Source organism: Ceratotherium simum, chromosome 18 (assembly GCF_057802395.1).
Source record: "Ceratotherium simum simum isolate JZ-2026a chromosome 18, ASM5780239v1, whole genome shotgun sequence".
Taxonomy (NCBI): Eukaryota; Metazoa; Chordata; class Mammalia; order Perissodactyla; family Rhinocerotidae; genus Ceratotherium; species Ceratotherium simum.
In genome coordinates, this window is record NC_141917.1 from 51,256,386 (window position 1) to 51,278,247 (window position 21,862).

At 35.1% G+C, this 21,862-nt stretch overlaps 1 protein-coding gene across 6 annotated transcripts in view; it reads right to left on the bottom strand.

The window, feature by feature from the left end:
- CENPK (centromere protein K) overlaps nt 1-21,862 on the bottom strand; it is a 72,075-nt gene that overhangs the window by 29,264 nt on the left and 20,949 nt on the right. For all 6 annotated transcript variants that reach the window (XM_087443340.1, XM_087443342.1, XM_087443341.1 and 3 more), the window contains exons 6-10: nt 14,646-14,692; nt 6,936-7,018; nt 6,739-6,837; nt 6,265-6,391; nt 1,289-1,342 (exon numbers count right to left, since the gene is read on the bottom strand). In XM_087443340.1, coding sequence (XP_087299466.1) covers nt 1,289-1,342; nt 6,265-6,391; nt 6,739-6,837; nt 6,936-7,018; nt 14,646-14,692 — 410 coding nt within the window. The remainder of the gene's footprint in view (nt 1-1,288; nt 1,343-6,264; nt 6,392-6,738; nt 6,838-6,935; nt 7,019-14,645; nt 14,693-21,862) is intronic.

A 21,862-nucleotide genomic window follows, 5' to 3' on the forward strand; every position in this document is an offset into this window, starting at 1 on the left:
TCTTTTAGGTATGATAATAAAGAATTAAATATTATTCCTATTTCAGAGCAACTGCTTATTTTAACACAATTTAAGATCTTTCCTACCTTGCATTTCTAATTTCAATTATATTAATCGAAATTCTAATAGATGCCAGAAATAATTAAATGCTAAAAATTCAACTTTAAAATGAACACGTATATTGTTTTATTTTTCACTGAATTGCACTTTAAATATTGGTTACTTTTATCATTGATAATACTAGCCTTGGAGACAAAAACAGTTTCTAAGTTTTATAAGATACAAAACAGTATACTATTCCAAAATTACACATGTATTTCTCAGTTAATACCTGTCAATATTTGCCACATATATGACAACTTCTATTTTAAGAAAAGTTAACTCATCCTTAAGAAGCAGCAGTTTCTTAGTTTCAGTATAAACTGGAGTAACTAGAAATACGTTAAAAGATTCTAATCACAAATCTAATAAATATTTGTATTTTGCTTTTCAGCGCAATAATATTTCTATATTAAGATATCCTGAGGCACCAAAACTACTTAGCTGAATAAAAATAGACACTTTAGCACCCAATTCATAAAGTTATAATGAAACAAGTTTTCTGAAATCACTTTTTCTTGATGATTTTTAAAAGGCACACATTGTCAAATATCCTGCTCTTCATAGACTATTTTATCTTTTTCTCTACTCAATTTGCAATGCATTGTCATATCAAGATCTAAAATATTTAATATACTTGATAATTTGACCGAAGTTCAAAACATTTTTTTAAAAAGGTGAAAGATATTTGTAAAAAGATAAATGTCAAGCAGAAAAAGTTGAAATTACTCAGTTCTTATATCATGAAAAAGAGGCTGATGCTATTTCAGGAAAAACTGTGCACAAATTTCTGCAACTTCGTGAAAAGAATCCTTAAGCTCACTTACATATTTTAGATAGAATACAGAGTTACCAACTAAAGATTCCATCAATGTAACAGCATAGGGTTTCACTGTGTAAATTCTAAATAACATCACAAAAATTTTCTTAAGGTGATAATGTTGGGAACATGATTAAGGGTTAGACTCTAATTTCATGTTCTTTTAAAAAATGACAATATTCTTTCTAGTACTGTATAGAAAACAAAAACTAATTTTATACTAAAGATAAAATAAATATATTTAATAAAGATTGTGTATACTTTAAGAACTAAAGCAGTATTTTTTCCGTTTTAAGCCTGTGTATAATTGTTCACAAATCACTAATTAAGAGACATCTTCAAGACAAAATAACTACACAAAACACTTACCTCTAACATTTCATGCAGTGTTATCAGCTGTGTAGTTGATTCTTGAATGTTTTTCTTTGAGAGAAATGTGAATAACAAACAATTAACATTTCAGTTCTGCAAATGGCAGATTTTAAATTGTGTATTCATTACACAATTTAAAAAATTAATATTTAATTACAATGGTACCAAGGTGTACTAAAACCAAACATTTATAATTAGATGATTTAAAAAGAATTTCGAAAGGAAACAACCTGCTTGTATTACACAGTCATGTTCACAAAAATGCGGTTGAAACAACCTTTAAGACAGGCTTTCCAGGGAGCCTTGTTCATCTTTCTACAGTTCTTGAGGGTTCATGTTAACTCAAGTTACTTGTTCTTTTTTCCTTGGAATGACAGAGAATAAATCTCATTCCAATTCCATCCAAGAATTCCTCCAATATTTGAGGACAGCTATTATGAGCCTCAAGTCTTCTCCATGTTAATCATCATCAGTTCCTTCAATTATTTTTCATAAGCCCTGGACTTGTGGCCCGTCAATATCATGGTTGCTCTCTGAATGTACTCTAATTTGTCTATTTTTTTTTTTTTTGTAATGCAGCCTCCACAATGATCTAGATGTGATTTGAACACCAAAGATGAAAAGGAACACTCACTTCATACTCGTAGATGATGGAACTCCATTTATTAAGTTTAAGATTGCATTAGCTCTTGGACATCTATTTCATCCTGCTGACCTCTATCTGAGCATACTATCATCTAAAATGCCGAAGTCTCTTTCATACTTGTAGCTAAGTTATGTCTCCTTCATTCTTTAATGTTTTAAATCCAAGAAAGATATTTTATGCACCTTCACTAAATATCATCCTATTTTACTCGGCCTAGTTCCTGGCCAGCTGAAAAATATAGTCCTAATTCTGTCATCCAATACATTTACTATCTAGCCTTCTTAGTTTTATATCATTTGCAAATTTTGATGACCACATCTTATACCTCTTTATCCAAATTACTGTCAAAAATGTTCAATAGGACAAAGCTCTAAGAAAAACTGCTAGAAATCTTTCAAAATAATAATAATCCTAATCAGCAGCTTTTGAGTTCAGACATTCAATTAACTGCAAAGTCACCTACTATACTGACAGCTAGTACTTTCCTGACACCAAAGATTGCCATGAAGTCCTTATAACGTCTTAAAGAAACACAAATACATTAAAGAAATAGTAAAATAACCCTGACAAAAATGTGATTCCTGAGTAAAGATAGTAAAGCCGGATCTTAAAATATCCTGACCTCTAACACCTTACCAAATGGAAGAGTGGTAAAAAGCAGCATATGATTTACTAGTGATCGAAGAAAACACAATTATAGAATTGATAAAGAAATAATAAGCAGCAAGGCACAGATTAAAATATAAAGGTTTGAGACAATCAAAGAAAATGCAGAGGAAAAATATAATGAAAGCAAGTAAAGAAAAAATGTTTCAACATAAAGATATGATAAACAGTGTAAGATACATAAAATAAAATTTCCTTGAAATGAATTGTGACATAAATCTGCCCCTGGAAATAATATATCCTCAAAGCAAAACTGATATTGAACAATTAACATCGTGATATATCCCTGTTACATTTTTGAAGTTCAAAGATAAAGAACTCCTTAGGCATACAGTCAGAATCAGCCAGACATCTACAGGCTGGCCTCAGACTTCTCCACAGCACATTCCGTCTCAGAAGAATGGAGCAATCCCTAGCAAGTCTTGAGATTTAAAAAAAATATGCCAAAGATATCCTTTGAGGATACAGGCAAATAAAGTATTTTAAGCATTCAAGAATTCAAAACATAAAACACCCAGGAATTTTTCTTGAATACATTACTTGTAAAAGAAACCTATCAAATCCAATGATGGATTAAACTTAAGAAATCAAAAATGAATGGTAAGATGATAAGCATTGAATCCAATACAATATAGAATAAAAATTAAACATACACATGAATGATGGTATCAGGACAGAATATAAACGAGCATATAGGAGGAAGAATGTTAACTGCCTTATCTTTCATAGCAGGGAGTCAATTAATACTACTTAAAAGATGAAATTAAACTATTATAATTTTTAATAATGTTTTTCATAATTTGTTTTCTTTATATTACAGATCTCTCCAGAACTCAAACCACTTGAAGCAAAGAAATATTTATCTGAGTTCAACAATTCAACTTCACTCATTTTTCTTCTATCAAATTTAAGTAAAATTACATCTAATATTTATTTTATATTAGCATGTACAAAGTTACATTGATCCACCCATCCATTTATGTTTCTACACATATATGTATTCAGGAAGATGTCTCATATGACGTTCACCTAATATTAATGACCTGGTGGAGAGATTTTAGTTGTTTCTTTATCCTTTGTATACATCTGTGAATTATAAAGTCCAGTGTTAGGAAATGAATTGTGTCTCCCAAAATTCATATGTTGAAGTCCTAACCCCAATGTGACTATATTTAGAGACAGAGCCTTTAAAGAAGTAATTAAGGTGAAATATGGTCATAAGGGTGGGAGCCTAATTCGATTGAACTAGTGTCCTTATAATAAGGACTCTACACTCACATAGAGAAAAGGCCATGTGAGGACACAGCAAGAAGGCAGCCATCCACAGAAAGTAAGAAAGGCCTCAGCAGAAACTAACCCCTGACGGCACCTTGATCTTGGACTTCTGGCCTCCAGAACTGTGAAAAAATTAATTTCTTTTGTTTAAGCCACTGAGCCTATAATATTTTGTTATGGCAGCTAGAGCCAACTAATACATCCAGTATTACTGCTTGACAGAGAGAGAGAGAGAGAAAGAAACCTATCATTTTGTAACATGTATTAATAGCTCATATACTTCATTAAAAAACAGTGAGCTTATAAAATATGATTTAATGAACCTATGATGGCTTCTGGTAATCAACGCTTCCTTTTCAGAATGCCTCAAATCTCTGGTTCTATTGTGGAGAAACTTAATAGGTTAAAAAAAAAGTTGGAAAAAAAAGGGAGACTAGGATCAAAAAATAAGTCAGTGAGTTATTGTAGGAGTATGATCACTAAGAATCAACAAATCATAGGTCAGCCGGGTGGCATAGTGGTTAAGTTCACGTACTCCACTTCAGTAGCCCGATGTTTCCAGGTTCAGATCCCAGGTGCGGACCTACTCACCACTAATCAAGCCATGTTGTGGAGGCATCCTACATACAAAACAGAGGAAGATGGGCACAGATGTTAGCTCAGGGCCAATCTTCCTCAGCAAAACGAGGAAGATTGGCAGTGGATGTTAGCTCATGGCCAAGCTTCCTCACCAAAAAAAAGAAAAAATCAGTGAATCATGAACTTAATGAAACGGTTAACAGAAGGCTGTCAACAATTTCAGAAATTAATAAGGGGTATAAATAACAACACATAGAAAGGGAGACAAAGTTCATAACAAATGCAAAGCCTACTGATAGTTACAAAGAAGAAAGGGAAGAATAAAAAAACACAGATTGTAAGAAAATTTTTTCTCCTTTTCCTAATATACTCACAGTCATTCAATAAATATGAATTCAGAAGGTACTGTAATAGATATGCAAGATAATAGAGATACAAAGATGAGTTAGACACATCAAGGAGCTCACAGTGCATGGTAGGCGAACAGGGAGATAGACATAAATGATCACTACAAAATCACGTGATAAATGCTAATAAAATGACACAAACTTCATTCAATGCTTCACACAAAAGATGATACTTGAATTGCCTAAATAGAAATTTGCCAGGCTCACAGATAGGAAGTGTTTTCTAAGCAGAGGGAATAGAAAGTACCAGGCACAAAAAAGTGACAGGTCATTGCCTACTTGATGGAACTACAGTAGCATGATTGAATGAATTCACGTAACAAATGGATAAAGAACGTTTGGAAAAGAAGCTAAAGAGATAAACAAAGTCCAGAATATGAACTTCATCCCATAGGGAGACATCAAAAGTTTTATGTTGAAAAATGATTAAACTATTTTTTTTTAGAAAGATCATTCTAGTGCCAGTTTCAATGCCTATTCCACTTCCACAAGTTCTATATATTTATACTATATACTGTTTTTAAAACAGGAATTAAAGTGGTTGTTCCCAATCTTCTGTCACCCAATGAAATATTTACTGCTTTTGTGGAAACGGTTTATTCCATCATAACTACTATTAAAATAGTCAATAATTTATATTAACTAACAGATTTTAAAGAACATTCTTCTGATTTTAGAAGTTACACATGTTCATCATCGAAACTTTAGAAAATACTGAAAACAAAACAAAAACAAATCTCACTACAATCCTAGCCCCCAGACATAAGCACTATTACATTTTTTGGTACAAATTAGACTCATTCAATTTAATCATCTGTATTTTATCCATTTAACAATAAATTGTGAGCATTTCATTAACTCCTTTGATAGTGTTCAACACATTATTTTGTGTGTGTATGAGGAAGATTAGCCCTGAGCTAACATCCGATGCCAATCGTCCTCGTTTTGCTGAGGAAGGTTGGCCCTGGGCTAACATCTGTGCCCATCTTCCTCTGCTTTATATGGGATGCTGCCACAGTATAGCTTGACAAGCAGTGCATAGGTCCACACCTGAGATCCGAACCTGCAAACCCCTGGCCCGCCAAAGTGGAGCGCCCGCACTTAACCGCTACGCCACCAGGCCAGCCCCCAATACATTATTTTTAAAAGCTGTATTTTCCCCAACCTACAGATACAATATAAAAAATGTATTTAATCCTACTTTATTGAACTAGGTTGCTCCTAATTTTTCAATAAATATTATAATGTGATTATGGAATATTTCTGTACATGTATCTCTGTGTGTGTATCTTTGAAACGTATAATAAACATACAAAAATTTATCAGAAAATTTACATTTGAACCTATCTGAAACAATTTCATATATGAATATCTACATGAATGTCTTCTCTAAAACTTACCTTTTTCTTTTTAACAGTTCTATCAGGCAGAGGAAAATGGTCTTCTAGAAACTCACCCAAGGTAATCAAGAGTTTCTCCTTATATTCTTTAATATCATGCAATTTAGTTTTCAGCTCATTAAAGACTCTAACAGATTTTAAAAAAATAAGAGAAATATTTCACTGATAAAATACATAAGAATATGTAACTGGTTACTCATAAAGTTGATCAAAAACTTTGTTCAAACTTCATTTGCTGAAACCAAGTAACTAGCTTTATGAAAATAATATTCTCTATTTAACATGTAGGAAAACTAAAGGTACAACCAAGTCAAGTCATTCATAAAAGATCATGTAACTAATAGTGGGCAAAAGGTAGGGTAAGACTCATAATTTCTGGTGAAATTTACCTTCTTTTCATCTATATATTTCATGTAACATAAAAATGAAAATATTTTCTCCTGTTTTAAAAAGCTAAAACACAAAACTTAGTACCTTGATTCAGAAAATGTCACAACCTGCTCTTTCAATTCATTGTGTAGAACATTAAGAGATTCCAATATCTGTTGCTGTTCTTCCAACCACTGTTGCTCCCTTTAATTATGGAAAACAAAACAAACAACAGCCAAATAAAAAATTAATGCCAACTCAACATATATCAATGATTAATGGTAATTATAACATAAATATACCTTCCCAAGTCTTCCTTTAACTTTTCATTCTTTGACTGAGTAGTAGATAGTACCAATTCAAGATCATGTCTCAGTTTTTGGAACTAGAACAAAATAATTCAAATTAATTGCATAGTCTTTAATCCCATAAATAGTTGTGTTTCTGAATGATAGTGAAATTTACATATTGTCTAGGATTGATGTTCAGAAATCAATAGCAAAAAAGCTTAGCAGAAAGTCTTTGAAAGGGAAATACACAGCAGGTACTAAGTTCTTTGTAATATTTCATTGTTAAATTCAAAAATACAAGAAGGGTTTTTGAGCAATATATTTCAATTTCATATTGAAAGGCAGTTTAATGGTAAGTTTTCATTAATAAAGTAGATTAGGTCTCTTTTCTAAGGAGACTATACAAACAGACACAAATGAATATCATTCATTAAACAAATATTTATTGATCAGTTATTGATTCCCAGGCATTGTTGAAGGAGTCAGGGATGCAAAGGTGAACAGAACAAAGAGGGGAATCCAGACAAACAAATATATAACTTAAGTAAGTTTAAGTACCATGAAGAAAAAAAATAAGTCAAAATAAGAGTACAGAATGAAGAGCAGGGACGGTTCTATTAGGTAGTATGATATGGAAAGACCTCTCTGATCAGCTTAACAGTTTAGCAACACAGAAAGACGGCAAGAGATAAACCATGTCACTGTCTAGCAAAAGAATGTTCCTGCGGCCAGCCCAGTGAGTGGCGCAGCAGTTGGGTTCACGTGTTCCACTTCGGTGGCCTGGGGTTCACCAGTTCAGATCCTGGGTGTAGACATACTTGCCCCTCACCAAGCCATGCTGAGGCGGCATCTCACATAGAGGAATTAGAAGGACCTACAACTAGGATATACAACTATGTACTGGGGACTTTGGGGAGAAAAAGAAAAAAGAAAATAAGAGAGAGGAAGATTGGCAACAGATGTTAGCTCAGAGCCAATCTTCCTCAAAAAAAAAAGAATGTTCCATGCAGAGGGAATCATAAGTACAGAGGCCCTGAGGCAAGAGTGTGGCTGAGGTATCTGAGGAACATCAAAGAAGACTGTGTGGCTATAGGGAATTACAATAAACTCTGGACTTTTTCTAGTATCCGTTTGTTTCTAGAATACATTAGCTAGTGTTCCATTTTCCTGATGTCAAGGGTTTCCATTAGCTTTTCCTAAATCTGAATCAGTAATAAGTTAAAGACATGTATTATAAACCCTAGAGCAATCATGAAAAACTGAAAAGATATAACTAATAAGCCAATAGTGTAAATAAAATGGGATTATTTTTAAAAATATGCAATTAATCCAAGAAAGTGGGAAAAGAGGAAAATAGGAACAGAGAAAAGGTAGGACAAATAGGAAAGAAAAATCAAGAATGTAGATTTCAAGGGAACCATATTGATATTACATTAGATATGATCCAACAATGAAATGAAATTAAAAATTAATAATAGAAAGGTTTTGGAAAATTTTGCAAATATTTGGATACTAAAAACACACTTCTAAATAATCCATGGGTCAAAGAAGCAATCAACAGGAAAATAAGAAATTATTATGAATTGTCTGAAAATAAAAACAAAATCAAAATTTCTGGGATGAAGCAAAAGCACTCAGATGAGAATTTATAGCACTAAAAGCCTATATTAAAAAAAAGAAAGCTGTCAAATTAATGTCCTCAGCTTCTACCCTAAGAAACTAGAAAAAGAGCAAATAAAACAAAAAGTAAACTGAAGGAAAAAAATGATAAACTTAAATCAAGGTAATAGAAAAACAAACAGAAAAATAGGGGAAAATCAATGAAACCCAAAGCTGATTCTTTGAGAAGGTCAACAAAATTACCCAGACTAATTACAGGAGGAAAAAGGATACAAATTACCAACATCAGGAATGAGAGAGGTGACATTACTAAAAACATTAAAACGGTAATGGGGGAATGCTTTGAACAATTTTACGTCAATAAATTCGATAAATTACATGAGATGGACAAACTCTTTGAAAGACACAAACTACCAAAACTCATTCAGAAAAAAATAGAAAACCTGACTAACCACAAAGAAATTGAATTTGTAGTTAAAAATTTTCCCACAAAGAAAACTCCAGGCCCAGATGACTTCACTTGTGAATTCTAACAAACATTTAAAAAATTAATAATACTTATTCTATACAAACTCTTTTGAATAGGAGAGAATACTTCTCAACTCATTCTATGAGCCTGGTATCGCCATGATATCAAAGCCAGATAAAGATGTCACAAGAAAAGAAAACCACAGACCAATATCTCTCATAAACACAGATGCATAAATCTTAACAAAATTTTAGCAAATTAAATACATCAATAAATAAAAAAGATTAATACATTACAGCAAAGTGGGCTTTATCCTAGGAATGCATAGTTAAACAGTTAAAATCAATTTTAGAAAAATCAATGTAATTTACAATATCAATAAACTAAAAAAAAATTTGATCTTCTAATGAATTCAGAAAGAATAAGTGACAAAATTCAAAATTAATTTATGATTAAAAAATACTTCATAAATTGTAATAAAAGGTAATTTCCTCAACTTAACTAAGGGCATATATGAAAAACCTACTGCTAACATCACACTTAATGATGAAAGAGTAAATGCTATCTACTAAGATCAGGAACAAAGCAAAAATGTCCATTCTCACCACTTTTATTCAATATATTACCAAATGTTCTAGGATGTACAATAAAACAAGCAAAAGATATAACAAGTATCCAGATGGAAAGGAATAAGAAAAAGTGCCTTTGATCTCAGATGACATGACCATCTATGTAGAAAATCCTACAAAATCCCAAAAAGCTACTAGAAAAAAAGGGGTTTATCATGCTCACTAGATACAGGATCAACATATAAATATTAATTGTATTTCTATGTGCCAGCAATAAATAATTGGGAACTGAAATTTAAAAAAAGAATACCATTTTAATAGCATCAAAAATATGAAACACTAAAGGGACGAATTTGACAAAACATGTACAACACCTGCACACTTCTATTACAATGTATGAAGTCTTGTGTGTGTGTGTGTGTGTGTGTGTATGTGTGTGTGTCTGAGGAAGATCAGCTCTGAGCTAACATCTATTGCCAATACTCCTCCCTTTTTTGTTTTTTCACCCAAAGCCCCAGTAGATAGTTGTATGTTATAGTTGCACATCCTTCTAGTTGCTGTATGTGGGATGCCGCCTCAGCACAGCCGGACAAGCGGTGCATCAGTGCTCGCCCGGGATCCAAACCCAGGCCGCCAGTAGCAGAGCGCGTACACTTAACCGCTAAGCCACGGGGCGGGCCCCATGAAGTCTTTTTTTTTAATTCATGAATTCATATTGAATTTTGTCACTTTCTCTTTCTGAATTCATTGAGATGATCAAAGGATTTTTTTCTCTTTTTAGTCTATTGATATAGTGAATTACAAAACATTGGTGAGATAAATTTTAAATACCAAATAAATGGAAACCTAAATAAATTCTTATATGTGAGCACAAACCTTGAAAGAAAACTTGATAAAACAGAGTTAATCAAATTAGGAACTTATGTTCTTCAAGAGACACTGTTAAGAGAATAAAAAGACAAGTATGCAGGAAAGGGTTAACTCAGCAGGCCAACGTTGCACAAACTCTCCACATTACCAAGCAAGGCCTGTGTTCAGGACTGGTCCCTGGTGGACTCCTGGAAAATGAGCTCTGAGTACTTGGAATATTCTGCCTAACATGAGTGTTTTTGTATGCCTGGGGCCTTGGGCCTCTTGGTACCAATCTGATTAGAGAGTTTATTCTAACTTGGTGATTTATGGTGAATGGATTTTTGCTCTGGGGGGATGGAGTCTGAGTAGCTGAGGTCAGTCATGCAGGCTCTACAGGCATAGTGACTGACTCCTGATAAAAACTCTGGACAAGACTTGGGTGAACTTCCCTGGAACAACACTTGGCACATATGGCCACACATAGGTGCAGGGAGAATTAAACGCATCTGTGCAACTCCACTGGGGAAGGACTCCTGTAAGCTGGGTCCATGTGCCTTTTCCTATGTCCTCTCACTATAATAAACCATAACTATGAGTATAATAATTCTTCTGAGTCCTGTGAGCCCATGTAGTGGATCATTGAACCTGAGAGTGGTCTTGGGGAAAACCCTCACACAGTTGGCATCAGAAGTGGAATTTGCTATAGCGACCTTGGCTCGCCGAAACATGGTGAAAGCACTGTTTGGGAAAAAGAAAGATGACGGGGCAGGTTATGATGAATTTTTGATGCCTGATGGTTATCAAGTCAACAAAGGTATAAGACAACAGCTGCACTGTGATCAGTTACCGTAGGTAGAAGTTATCAATGAAATTTAGACATGATAGAAACAATTCTCACAGAGTTGGCTCACTGGATGCATAAGAAAATGCACAACAATGAGAAACACGCTAAATATTCAATCCCTTTGTTATCTTTATCTGTAATAGTTAAAATGAAAGTAGAGTGTTGAGGCAGATGCTGGCACTGCATCAAGTTTGGATTTTGGCCAGTCCAAACAACAGTTGCTAACCTAAGGGCCGCTACCAATGGGAAAATTATGCTGGATCACTATGTCATGTATCATTTTTTGTTGTTGAGGAAGATTCACCCTCAGGTAACATCTGTTGACAATCTTCCTCTTTTTGCTTGAGGAAGATTCGCCCTGACCTAACATCTGTGCCAATCTTCTTCTATTTTGTATATAGATCACTGCCATAGCATGGCTAACAAGCAGTGTAGGTCTGCACTCAGGGTCCGAACCTGCGAACCAAGACTGCCGAAGCGGAGCACACTGAACTTAACCACTATGCTACAGGGCCAGCCCCAAGTTATGTATCATTTTTAATTTATGATGTTAGAAATTTGGTGGACCTTTTCAATGTGAAGAAGAATCATCACTATCTTTCATTCTGGGAAAAATGTTCATGTATTATTTATTTTATTATTTCTTCCCTTCCACTTTTTTCCATTTTGAAACTTCTACTGGTCATATTTTGTCCTTTTGCGTCGATACACTAGTTTTCTCATCTTCTATTATTCTAATTTTCCTCTTTTTATCCCTTCCTAACTACTATCTAGGAGATTTCCATGACTATAATTACCAATCTCTTTTGTGTTTATTTCAGCAATTTGAGCCCTTTAGAAGGGCACTTTCTTGTTCTCTGATTGCTCCTTTCTAAAAATAACAGCTTTATTGAGATATAATTCACATACCATACAACTTACTCATTTAAAGTGTATAATTCAATAATTCTTAGTATATTCATAGAGTTGTACAAACATCGCCACAATCGATTTTAGAACATTTTCACATCCCAAAAGGAAACCTGTTAGCAGCATCCTTTAGCAGTCACTCACTATTTCCTCTCTAATCACCCAGCCTGAATCAACAAGCAACAATCTACTTTCTGTCTCTATACATTTGCCTATTATGAACATTTCATATAAATGAAATCATATAACATGTGATCCTTTGTGACTGGCTTCTTTCATTTAGCATAATGTTTTCAAGGTACTTCCATATTATAACATATATCAGTACTTCATTTCTTTTTATTGACAAATAATACATCATTGTATAGATACATCACATGTTATTTATCCAGTTATCAGCTGATTGACATTTAGGGTTGTTTTCCCTTTTTGGCTAATAAGAAAAATATTGCTATGAATATTTATGTGTAAGTTTTCATGTGGACACATACATATTTTCATTTCTCTTGGGTATATACCTAGGAGTGAAACTCCTGGTTCAAAGAGTAACTCTTTCACCTTTTGAGGAAATACCAGATCGTTTTACAAAATGGCTGCACCATTTCACATTCTCATCAGCAGTGTATAAGTGTTTTAATTTCTCCACATCTTCACCAATATTTGTTATTGTCTGTCTTTTCATTATAGCCATCCTAGGGGATGTAAAGTGGTCCTTTTTAAAAACTAGCATTCTGTTATTTTGTGGACTCAGCAAATCTTTTTATCTCTCTGAAGATATTATTTTATTAAATTCTCTTTGTTCCCTGAATTGTCTCTATTTCCTTAAGGTTTATCTTTGTCAATTATTTTGGGTTTCTGCCTTTCCATTTGGAGGCATTTCACAAATGTTGATGAGTGTTGGCTGGACATTCATATTTAAAAATCAAAAACTTACTAAAAACTCTGTTTATGAATGGAGCTTTTTGAGCACAGCCACCCTGCTTTTTCACTGGAAAGCCCCATGTAGTAATACTTATAGATCTTTTTTCTTGGGCCATTTAGATTTTCCAAAGATTATTTTACCTCCTGAGGGAGGCTATTTTCTTTTTTTATTTTTTTGCTGAGGAAGATTCTCCCTGAGGTAACATCTGCAGCCAGTCTTCCTCTTTTTTTACTTGAGGAAGATTAGCTCTTAGGTAACATTCGTGCCAATCTTCCGCCATTTTGTATGTGGGTTGGCGCCACAGCTGGCTGACGAGTGGTGTAGGTCTGTGCCCAGGATTGGAACCCACAAACCAAGCAGCCAAAGCGGAGTGCAACGAACTTAACCACTATGCCACCAGGGTAGCCCCAGGGAGGCTATTTTTGTACTGGGCTACAGGACCTCTGGAGACAGAGCAGGGAAAGGAGCTGGTACTTCCACCACACTGTATGAAAATGCTAACTAGGGCTTTCTGACTTTTGACCTGCACACCACCCATACTAAACACCCAACCTGGTATCCCTGAGTCCAGAGCCTCAATAGTTTAATGTCTCTATGCCATATGCCTCGAGTTTTCAGGTATGTAGGTAAAAAGTTAGCTGCTTGACTGTAAGAGAGAGAAGCTCTAACACTGTGTTCTCACTTTAAAGGTATCTTGTTTTTAGTGCCACACTTGAACCCTGAATTTCGTAGTACCAGGTTCCTTCAAATACCAAGCCTTTCTTCAATTCCGTAGGGCAGATAATCTCTCTTTTCATCACTATTTCTGTACCTAGGCACACAGATACTTATCTCTTTCCATGCTCTACAACCTTGATTAAAATTCTTGTTTGCTTCTATCTTCTCTCCTGTACTTTGACCAAATGGACTTACACTTTAAAAAGATGTCTTTATTGACATTTACATTAAGTTTGGAGAAGGATAGATGTATATGTATCATCATCTAGCTATATTTAACCTTTTTGCTTTTATTACAAAGAGAGTTTAACAAAATGAAAATTAAGTACAAGAGTAAGGTTTACATATTAAACACTAACTTTACCAATAGTTCTGATATATAAATTGAGTTCAAAATTCAAATTTTTGGACTCAATTCAAAACTTTTACAACTCTTTAAAACTATTCTGTTTAACAAAACATAATTAAAATCAAAATAGAAAAATTATGGGGCCGGCCCCATGGCTTAGCGGTTAAGTGCGCGTGCTCCGCTGCTGGTACCCGCGCTGGTGGCACCCGGGCGCGCACTGAGGCACCGCTTCTCCGGCCATGCTGAGGCCACGTCCCACGTACAGCAACTAGAAGGATGTGCAGCTATGACATACAACTATCTACTGGGGCTTTGGGGGAAAAATAAATAAATAAAATTATAAAGTATTAAAAATAGAAAAATTAATATGGTTTTAAAGTGGTTTCACCCAACTCCTTATGTCATGAACTTATCCAAAACACTTTCAGTTATAAATTTTTGGAGTTACTACAAATTCATTAAGTGACTTACCTCTTCTTTTCCTAATGTTAACAGAACTTCTTCATTCAGTGGAATTACTACGGAAGCAAAACAAACCAAAATTATACGTATGCTTAGTTAACTCTCAAAAATCAAGAATTTGATTTTGTGGTTTCTAAGATACTCTTTTCCCATTCCATGTATATATTATACAACTTTTTATGAAATGTATGCAGTTTCTATGAAATTATTTTTTTAACATCTTTGCATATATAATCAACATATATAATTTTAGACAGACGTGATATTTATGCATTTTTTAGTACTTTTTTCTTTTCTTGTTTTATTTCCTTAATCCCTCAAAAGCCAAATTAATACTCTATAGTGTGTTCCTTAATATTTCCTTCTGTAGTCATATGATCCTATGCATGCATACATATATACATATACATGTCAATACACATGAAAGGGTTATTAATTATTTCATTGCTGGTTTTACAAGAGTGGGATTTTATCATACATATTATTCTTATCTTGTTTTCACTCAACAAAACCCCCATGAAAATCCTTTCTATTCATCTGGTGTAACTCTAATTCATAACATTAAATCACTGTATAATATTCCACAGGGTGAATATACCATAATGTATACAGTGATTTTCCTAATGACAGCATTAAATTTGTGACTAGTTATCAGCCACAAAAAATAATGATACAGTAAGCATCCTTTTATTTATGTCTTTATGTATCGGTGCTTTCATTTCTGTGGGATAGATTCCCATAAATGGAATTTCACAAAAGGAAATGTGTATTCTGAACTTTAATACAGGATGTCAGACTCTTTCCTAAAAAATTTCTATGAGCAATGCATAAGAAATAGCAAAAGATGTTACAAAATCTTCTAAAATTTTTGCCAGTCTGATGAGCATAAACTAATATTTCATTTTAATTTTGTATAGCAAAATTAAATCCTTAGAAATGTTCAACCCATATACTTGGAAAAGTTTACCTTTCCTAATAAACTGCTATTTAAAATTTCTCAAATGATAGGCTACTGACAACTTTCTAAGCTATCTGCTATTCTAAAGGGTCTTCTAACAGGAAAGAGTTTCCTACATATGATTCATAAGCCCTGTATTAGAACTGATTATAGGAAGCCCAGGGAGAGCTACTAATCGTATCAAAAAATGCGATGAGAATGGGGCCAGCCCAGTGGCACAAGCGGTTAAGTGCGTGCGCTCCGCTGCGGCGGCCTGGGGTTCGCCAGTTCGGATCCCGGGCGCGCACCGACACACCGCTTGTCAAGCCATGCTGTGGCGGTGTCCCAAATAGAGTGGAGGAGGATGGGCATGGATGTTGGCCCAGGACTAGTCTTCCTAAGCAAAAAGAGGAGGATTGGCAGATGTTAGCTCAGCGCCGATCCTCCTCACAAAAAAAAAAAAAATGCAATGAGAGGGAATCTAAGAACATAAAGTTTAAAAATCTTCCTCTTGGCCAGTGTGGCCAAGAGTAGCATTTCAATATTCATTCAATCATTTCAACCAATACAATATGGCAGGTTCTAACAATATAAAGATTTTTAAAAGCCTTACAGTGTGGCAGCCTATGTGTTTGGTGTCACCAGGACAAGGTGTGTATGTAAGGGATGATGATAATGAGAAAAATAAGTATTAAAAACTCCCGAGAGGTGTCAGCATCGTGGCAGAGTGAGCACTTCCCTTAGACTCTCTCAGAGAACATTCACACAACACAAAAGACATCTGAGAGACCCACGCAGCCATACATCTGAAAGTGGAGGTGCTGGAAGCCAGAGGAAGTGGAAGGAGGTAAGGGGATCTCCTCTCGCTCCTGAACGGCAGTGACCCTGAGACCATGCACAGCTCTGAGAGGAGAGGGGGAGAGGTGGCCCTCTGAGGGAATACCTTCCCTCTCCAAGTACCCTCACAACCCATGGGAAAACCTCACACAGAGGTGGCTAAGCTATTGCAGGGGTGTCTTCATCAAGCCAGCATCCCAGGAGAGCCAACAGTAAGGACAGAGCGAGAAGCCTCAAGGGTTGCACAGGGGAAAGAAAGTGGCCCCCCACCTCGGCATTCCAACTCATCAGGTTGGCCAGAGCATCCGTGCACGCATATGAAAGAAAAGCAGCAGCTGTATGTGAGCAAGCTGTGGATCCTGGCGGGCTCAGAATAAATAGCTCTTGACCACCACCCAGTGGCAGCAGGGGGAAGCTCTGTCCAGAAACTATCACTATGAGGAGGCACAAATCCATGCCATCAAAGAGTATGAAAAAATATATTAATAATCCAGACCAGAAGGAAAATGAAAAACACTGCGAAATCAATCCCAAAGGCACAGAAATTGATAATCTAAAGGACAGAGAATTCAAAATAGCTATCATAAAAAAACTCAACAAGTTATAAGAAAGTACAGATAGTTCAAAGAAATCAGGAACTTCTTCAAAAGCGAGAATGAGACTATAAAGAAAAACCAATCAGAAATGTTAGAGATGAAAAACAAAATGGATGAGATAAAGAAAAATGTAGACTCCCTGAATAACAGAGCTGCTATTATGGATGAGAGAATCAGCAGTCTGGAAGAAATATAGAGATGCTTCAGATGGAGAAGGAGAGAGAACTAAGACTAAAAACAAATGAAGAGGGGGCTGGCCCGGTGGCACAGTGGTTAAGTTCACATGGTCGGCTTCAGCAGCCCAGGGTTCGCCAGTTCGGATCCTGAGCACAGACCTACTGACCGCTCATCAAGCCATGCTGAGGCAGAGTCCCACATAGAAGAACTAGAAAGACCTACAAGTGGGATACACAACTATCCCACTTTCGGGAGAAAAAAAAATGTATGTAAAAAAATAATAAAAACATAAGTAAATAAATAAATGCTAGAGTTTAAAAAAAAGAAATTAAGAAATTCTCTGAGAAATATCTGACTCAATTAGGAAATGCGACACAAGGATTATAGGTATTCCAGAGGGAGAAGAGAAGGAGAATGGAGCAGAAATCTTGTTCAAAGAAATAATAGCTGAGGACTTCCCAAACCCAGGGAAGGAGCTGGAAATACAAGTGAAAGAAGCTAATAGAACTTCTAATTATATCAATGTAAAAAGACCTACTCCAAGACATATAGTAGAAAGCTGGCAAAAATTAATGACAAAGAAAAAATATTAAGGGCAGCAAGGCAGAAGAAAATAACTTACCAAGGAACCCGTATCAGGCTTTCTCAGCAGATATCTTACAGGCTAGAAGAGAGTGGAATGATATACTCAAGACAAAAACTTTCAGCCAAGAATACTCTATCCAGTGAAAATATCCTTCAGATATGATGGAGAAGCAAAAACTTTCCCAGATAAACAAAAGCTAAGGGAGGTGGTGGCCACAAGACACCCCCACCACAAAAAATGCTCAAGAAGGTCCTCATACTTAAAAAAAAAAAAACGGGGTCACAAAGCCTTGAACAAGGAGATAATTAGGTAGACAAAATCAGAAAATTGCAGCTCTCTATCAGAACAGGTTAGCAAACACTTAATTAGAACATAAACGATAAAGGGAAGGAAAACATCAAAAATAAACATAATCTCATCATTTTAATCACAAACTCACAACACAAGATGGAATAATTTGTGACAATAATAACTTTGAGGGGAAGAGAAAAGGGATGGAATCGGCTTAGTCTAAGGAAATAACAAGCTATCAGAAAATGGAATATGTCATCTACGAGATTTTCTATACAAACCTCATGGTAACCACTAAACAAATAATCAGTACAGAAACACAAATGACAAAGAGAAAACTAAGAGAACCATCACAGAAAACTACCAAAGGGAATTGGTAGTCAGAAATATACAGACAAGAAACAAGGGAAATGCAGAGGAACAGGAAAAGAAGCAATAAAATGGCAGCATTAAGCCTTCATATATCAGTAATCACTCTAAATGTAAATGGATTGAATTCTCCAATCAAAAGACACAGAGTGGCTAGACGGATTAAAAAGCAAGACCCAACAATATGCTGCCTCCAGGAAATACATCTCAGCTCTAAAAACAAACAGAGGCTCAGAGTGAGGGGTTGGAAGACAATACTACAAGCAAAAATGCAAAGAAAAGAAAGGGGGTGTGGCCATACTTATATCAGACAAAGTAAACTTCAAGATAAAACAGGTAATGAGAGACAAAGAGGGGCAATATATAATGACAAAAGGGAGACTCCACCAAGAAGACATAACACTTATAAATATATATGCACCCAACACAGGAGTACCAAAGTACATAAAGCAACTATTAACAAACCTAAAAGGAGATATTAACAACAACACAATAATAGTAGGGGACATTAACACCCCACTTACATCAATGGATAGATGATCCAGACAGAAAGTCAACAAGGAAATAGTGGACTTAAATGAACAACCAGACCAGATGAACTTCATAGACATACATATGGCACTCTATCCAAAAACAGCAGAATACGCATTCTTCTCAAGTGCACATGGAACATTCTCAAGGACAGATCATATGTTGGGAAACAAGGCAAGCCTCAATAAATTTAAGAGGATTAAAATCATATCAAGCATCTTTTCTGACCATAATGCTATGAAACTAGAAATAAACTACAAGAAAAGAGCTGGGAAAGTGACAAATATGTGGAGACTAAACAACGTGTTACTGAACAACCAATGGATCACTGAAGATACTAAAGGAGAAATCAAAAAATACCTGGAGAGAATGAAAATACACCACACCAACTCATATGGGATGCAGCAAAAGTGGTCCTAAGAGGGAAATTCACGGCAATATAGGCCCACCTTAACAAACAAGAAAAATCTCAAATAAACAATCTTTACACCTAACAAAATTAGAAAAAGAACAAAGAAAGCCCAAAGTCAGCAGAAGGAGGGAAATAATAAAAATTAAAGCAGAAATAAATGAAATTGAAACAAAAGAAACAGTAGAAAGGACCAATGAAACAAAGAGATGGCTCTTTGAGAAGATAAACAAAATTGACAAACCCTTAGGCAGACTCACAAAGAAAAAAAGAGACAAGCCTCAAATAAATAAAATTAGAAATGAAAAAGACGGAATTACAACAGATACCACAGAAATACAAAGGATTATAAGACAATACTATGAAAAACTCTATGCAAACAAATTGGACAATCTAGAAGAAATGGATAAATTCTTAGACTCATACAACCTCCCAAACCTGAACCAAGAAGAAATAGAGAACCTGACAGGACCAATAACAAGTAAAGAGATTGAAACAGTAATTAAAAACCTCCCAAAAGATAAAAGTCCAGGACCAGATGGCTTTCTCTGGAGAATTCTACCAAACATTCAAAGAAGATTTAATACCTATCCTTCTCAAACTATTCCAAAAAATTGAAGAAGATGGAACAGTTCCTAACACATTCTATGAGGCCAACATCACTTTGATACCAAAGTCAGACAAGGACAACACAAAGAAGGAAAATTACAGACCAATGTCACTGATGAACATAAATGCAAAAATCCTCAACAAAATATTGGCAAACCGAATATAGCAATACAATAAAAACATCATACACCATGATCAGGTGGGATTTATACCAGGGACACAGGGATGGTTCAACATCCGCAAATCAATCAATGTGATACTCCACGCTAGCAAAATGAGGAATAAAAACCACTTGACCATCTCAACAGACACAGAGAAAGCATTTGACAAGATCCAACATCCATTTATGACAAAACTTTCAATAAAATGAGTATAGAAGGAAAGTACTTCAACATAATAAAGGCCATGTATGACAAACCCACAGCCAATATCATACCCAACAGGGAAAATCTGAAAGCCACCCCTCTGAGAACAGGAACAAGACAAGGGTGCCCACTCTTGCCACTCTTATTCAACATAGTACTGGAGGTTTTGGCCAGAGCAATTAGGCAAGAAAAACAAATAAAAGGAGTCCAAATAGGCAATGAAGAAGTAAAACTCTCCCAGCTTGCAGAAGACATGATTTTATATGTAGAAAATGCTAAAGAATCCATCAGAAAACTATTGGAAATAATCAACAATCACAGCAAAGTTGCAGGGTACAAAATCAACTTACAAAAATCAGTTGCATTTCTATACTCTAATAACTAACAGAAAGAGAACTCAAGGAGACAATCCCATTTACAATTGCAACAAAAAGAATAAAATGTCTAGGAATAAATTTAACCAAGGAGGTGAAAGACCTATAGGATGAAAACTACAAGACATTATTGAAAGAAATCGATGATGACATAAAGAAATGGAAAGATATTCCATGCACATGGATTGGAAAAATAAATATAGTTAAAATGTCCATACTACTTAAAGCAATCTACAGATTCAATGCAATCCCCATCAGAATCCCAATGACTTTCTCCACAGAAATAGAACAAAGAATCCTAAAATTCATATGGGGCTACAAAAGACCCCAAATAGCTAAAGTAATCCTGAGAAAAAAGAACAAAGCTGGAGGCATCACAGTCCCTGACTTCAAAATATACTACAAAGCTACAGTAATCAAAATAGCATGGCACCGGTATAAAAACAGACACACAGATCAGTGGAACAGAACTGAAAGCCCAGAAATAAAACCACACATCTATGGACAGCTAATCTTTGACAGAGAGCTAAGAACATACAATGGAGAAAGGAAAGTCTCTTTAATAAATAGTGTTGGGAAAACTGGAAAGCCACATACAAAAGAATGAAAGTAGATGATTATCTTTCACCATACACAAAAACTAACTCACAATGGATTGAAGACTTGAAGGTAAGACCTGAAACCATAAAACTTGTACAAGAAAAAATAGGCAGAATACTCTTTGACATCGGTCTTAGAAGGATCTTTTCGAATACCATGTTTACTCAGACAAGGGAAACAAAAGAAAAAATAAACAAGTGGGACTTCATCAGACTAAAGAACTCCCACAAGGTAAAGGAAACCAGGAACAAAATGAAAAGACAACCCACCAATTAGGAGAAAATATTTGGAAATCATATATCCGACAAGGGGTTAATCTCCAAAATACATAAAGAACTCACACAACTGAACAACAAAAAAACAAACAACCCAATCAAAAAATGGGCAGAGGATCTGAAGAGACATTTTTCCAAAGAAGATATACAGATGGCCAATAGGCACATGAAAAGATGTTCAACATCACTAATCATCAGGGAAATGCAAATCAAAACTACATTAAGATATCACCTTACACCTGTTAGAATGGCTATAATCACCAAGACAAA